This window comes from Mandrillus leucophaeus, unplaced genomic scaffold, assembly GCF_000951045.1.
Source record: "Mandrillus leucophaeus isolate KB7577 unplaced genomic scaffold, Mleu.le_1.0 Scaffold12, whole genome shotgun sequence".
Taxonomy (NCBI): Eukaryota; Metazoa; Chordata; class Mammalia; order Primates; family Cercopithecidae; genus Mandrillus; species Mandrillus leucophaeus.
In genome coordinates, this window is record NW_012100320.1 from 3,671,799 (window position 1) to 3,673,157 (window position 1,359).

The 1,359-nt window shown below is 48.2% G+C and overlaps 1 protein-coding gene across 1 annotated transcript in view; it reads right to left on the reverse strand.

Moving 5' to 3' along the window:
* Positions 1 to 1,359, reverse strand: part of IGDCC4 (immunoglobulin superfamily, DCC subclass, member 4) — a 35,677-nt gene that overhangs the window by 22,653 nt on the left and 11,665 nt on the right. The window contains exon 4 of the mRNA XM_011969316.1: positions 1,275 to 1,359. Within this exon, the coding sequence (XP_011824706.1) occupies positions 1,275 to 1,359 (85 nt within the window). The remainder of the gene's footprint in view (positions 1 to 1,274) is intronic.

Sequence of the window (1,359 nt, forward strand, 5' to 3'; positions counted from 1 at the left end):
CCTGGGTGACCCTGATGCATAATCAGGAATTAAGAAATATTGACATTAGAACTTCTAGGTGATACCACAAGTTTATCCCAGTAGTACGAGGGTCCTGCTGGCCCCCTAAGTAGACAAGTGTCACAGGTCCAACAAGGCAGTTCAGGTCAGACAGGTGCGAAAATCCCAGCACTGTTCTATTTTATCAGCTCAGTGGTGGGTACATATTAATAATTAATTGTTCAATTTATTTTCTTTAAACTATATATATTCATGATATACACTTTTGAGTATGAGATATAAATTTTTTTTTAAAGTGTATAGAGTAATAGAATGAGTTGGGGAATGGGGTAAAGAGGACTGAATTTAAAACTTACTTCTGCCATCAATTTGGGACAAGTCACTTTTTAACAGCAAATGGAAACAAAAATAACCCTTGCTTTCTTTCTATAGGACTGTAGGAAGTAAAGTACCAGAAAGAGAACAGACTCAAAAGCTTGGGTCCCGGCTCTTCCACCTGCCTCTCTGAGCCTCAGTTTCCTCATCTGCCCACTGGGAATAATAGTTCTGGCCCCTACTCTCCCCAAAGGGCTCTTGGAGGCTGACAGGAGAACAGGTGTGAAAGTGCTCAGGAGACTGCACAGTGACATTTGGCCCAGCACTGGCGTTACCCTGATGGCATCTCCAGTCACTCAGTGGCACTTCTCAGTTGTAGCCTGATACTGTCAGACCTCTTTTCATAGATATGTGTTTCCTCTTCCTCACTAGATGATGAGTTCAGAGGGCAGGGTCCCTGCCTCTCTGGATTTTGTTCACTGTGCCCAGCATGATGCCAGTCACACAAAGGCAGCAGTATGCTGGGGTGGTCCCAGAGCTGGCCTTATAGTTACACAGACCAGCAGAGGGATCTGGTTCCACCTGACTCACTGACTGTGTGGCACCTTCCCAGCTCTCAAGTACTCACTTGTAACACTGTTGTGAGGAACAGAAATATGTAATTACGGTGGAGAACGTAGCTCAGCACCTGGCCTCAGGAGGGCTGCAATAACTGTTCTGTAAGTGGCAGCCTGAAGTGCTTTTGTAAAACCCATGCTACACAGAGTGACGAAGAAGTCTGTCCAGCTCCCCTCGAAGCTCCGACCTTGTCCACCACACCCAGCCCTGGGAGAGGAGTTCCTGCCACACCAGAAGGTTGGTGACCCCTGGGTCGTCACCCATATATTTCCCTGACTTAGGGGCATGTGAGATGCCACATCCCTCCCTGCCCATGCCCTCCTCCCACCCCCTCCACTCACCTTGTCGGACCCAGGACACAAAAGGGGTGGGGTCAGCTGAGGCCACACATTCCATCACCACACTCTGGCCAGACACCACCGTGGT